The sequence below is a fragment of the Anopheles cruzii genome, unplaced genomic scaffold (genome assembly GCF_943734635.1).
Source record: "Anopheles cruzii unplaced genomic scaffold, idAnoCruzAS_RS32_06 scaffold03522_ctg1, whole genome shotgun sequence".
Lineage (NCBI taxonomy): Eukaryota > Metazoa > Arthropoda > Insecta > Diptera > Culicidae > Anopheles > Anopheles cruzii.
In genome coordinates this window covers 1-2,034 of record NW_026457107.1, presented here as the reverse complement: position 1 = coordinate 2,034, position 2,034 = coordinate 1, and the positions used below count along the sequence as shown (strand labels likewise).

The following is a 2,034-nucleotide window of genomic DNA, read 5'->3' as shown; positions in this document are numbered from 1 at the left end:
GAACTGTCGGAGTTTATCCTGCCTAGTGGTTTTTGTTTGTGCGGAAACCATAGAAAAGATGTGCAGTTTGTCGAAAAGCGTTTTGTATTCGGTAAATTTCGGTAAATTGTATAAATCGTGGTTTAACTATTTTTACACTATTCAAACAGCTCCTTGATGAAAGATTTTGTCGTTTCTCCAACCCGATTTGGGCGGTATCTCGTGCCATTCGTGCTCCGACAATTTGACGGTCCGACATTGCTGTCACATTTTGTTTGTAAACAAAACTACTTCTACCGCACTGCGGATGCCGGCTAGTTTTGGTGGCGCATCGTCGCGTAAAAAACGGGTTTCAATCGAATACAATGTCCGAAAGTGAGGCTGGATACGCGGCGTCCGATGTGGAGATTGAAGAAGTCGATGTGTACGAGATGGACGAAGATGTCCTGAAGGAGTTTATCGAAGTGCACGATCTGCCGCGTACGGTGGCTGCTTTGCCACCTCCGAAGGCGGGTCCATCAACCGCGGCAGCCGGAACGGGCTCTTCGGCCCAGTCGGAGTCGGAAACGGACGAAGAAAATACAGAGCAACGGGAAACGCTTATCAAGAAGTTGGTTGCGCGAGAAATTTCCTACACCGAGTACCAGGAACGAATGCAACAGGACGATGACTTGGACGACGAGGATGTCGAAATGGATCGAAGCCGTCACCGCAAGTCGTTCGGGTTCGAGGCTGACTTCAGAACAGCACGAAGAGACGCTTTGAAAGGTAATCTTCAGGGCCCGACGCATCCAGCTTCCGAAGGCAAAAACCCACGGCGGCGGCAGAGACGCCTCCTGCCGCCAGCTCTTCAGGGTCTGATGGGCGAGGCCAATCTCTGCTACGCCCGCGGCGATACAAAGACGGCAAAGGATCTGTGCCTGGAGATCATCCGTCAGGTTCCGTTGGCATACGAACCATTCATTACGCTGGCCCAGATCTATGAGGCCGACGATCCGGAACAGTACCTAGAGTGTTCGCTGATCGCTGCCCACCTGAATCCCTCCGACATCGAACACTGGGTACGCGTGGCGGAGATATCGATCGAACGGGGCAATATTGAGCAAGCGCAAAAGTGCTACACGCGTGCGATTAAAGCGGATCCCAAAAACATCGATGTTCGCCTGAAACGGGCGCAACTGGTCGAAAGCAAGGGCGACGAGAAGCAGGCGTGCAAGTACTACTATGATCTACTGCCGCACGTCCCAAAAGAACAGGGAGACTTTCTCATCTCAAGCGAAGACATCAACCTGCTGCTGGAACTGTTAATTGCCAATGGACTTTACCAACGAGCATTGGACGTTCTAGCGGCACACGCGAATGTTGCAGTCAACGATTCATTCTCCTCAACGGCCACAGAAGCTGACGCCGGACAACGGACAACAGTTTCTGTTTCGATACCGGACGAAATGATACTGGACCTTCGCACGAAGCTGGTCATGGTGCTGGTGCACCTGAAATGCGAACATCTGTTCAACTACATCATCGACGACATCATGGGACACATCGATCCTGAAAGCGGCGGTGACTGCTATCTGGACGTTGCGGAGGCGCTCATGAAGGAAGAGTATTACAGGTATGCGCTACGGCTGCTGGTGCCGTTGATTAAAAGCAATCGCTTTTCCATGGCCGCCGTTTGGCTGCGTTACGCCGACTGTTCGCGATTCGTCGAACAATACGATGAAGCCATCGAGGGTTACCGGCGGGTAAGAGTGCTGCTGCTGCTTGTTGGCGTAGAATATGTTTCACAAACCACCTTCCTTGCCGCCCGTAGGTCGTCTCACTGGCGCGGCATCTGGATGCACGATTGGCGTTGGCAGCGCTGCTGAAGAAACAAGGCAAGTACACTGATGCGCTGAAAGCTTTGGAGCAGGATCCGGAACGCGAATACCTCGATCCGGAGGTACTGCACGAGCGCTGCCTGATGCTCGAAGAGATCGGCTACTACAAGGAGTTTCTCGAGGCGGGCTTCATGCTTCTCGCACGCAATTGCTATCAGCTGAAAAACCGTCACGA

General features: G+C 52.5%; 1 protein-coding gene across 1 annotated transcript; it reads left to right on the top strand.

Moving 5' to 3' along the window:
• Positions 1–344: 344 nt before the first annotated feature.
• Positions 345–2,027, top strand: LOC128277037 (general transcription factor 3C polypeptide 3-like; the record flags this gene model as incomplete). Its single annotated transcript, XM_053015488.1, has 2 exons — positions 345–1,724; positions 1,793–2,027. Coding segments are annotated over exons 1-2 (1,615 nt in total), but the record flags the coding sequence as incomplete, so codon positions are not given.
• Between the last annotated feature and the right edge of the window lie 7 nt (positions 2,028–2,034).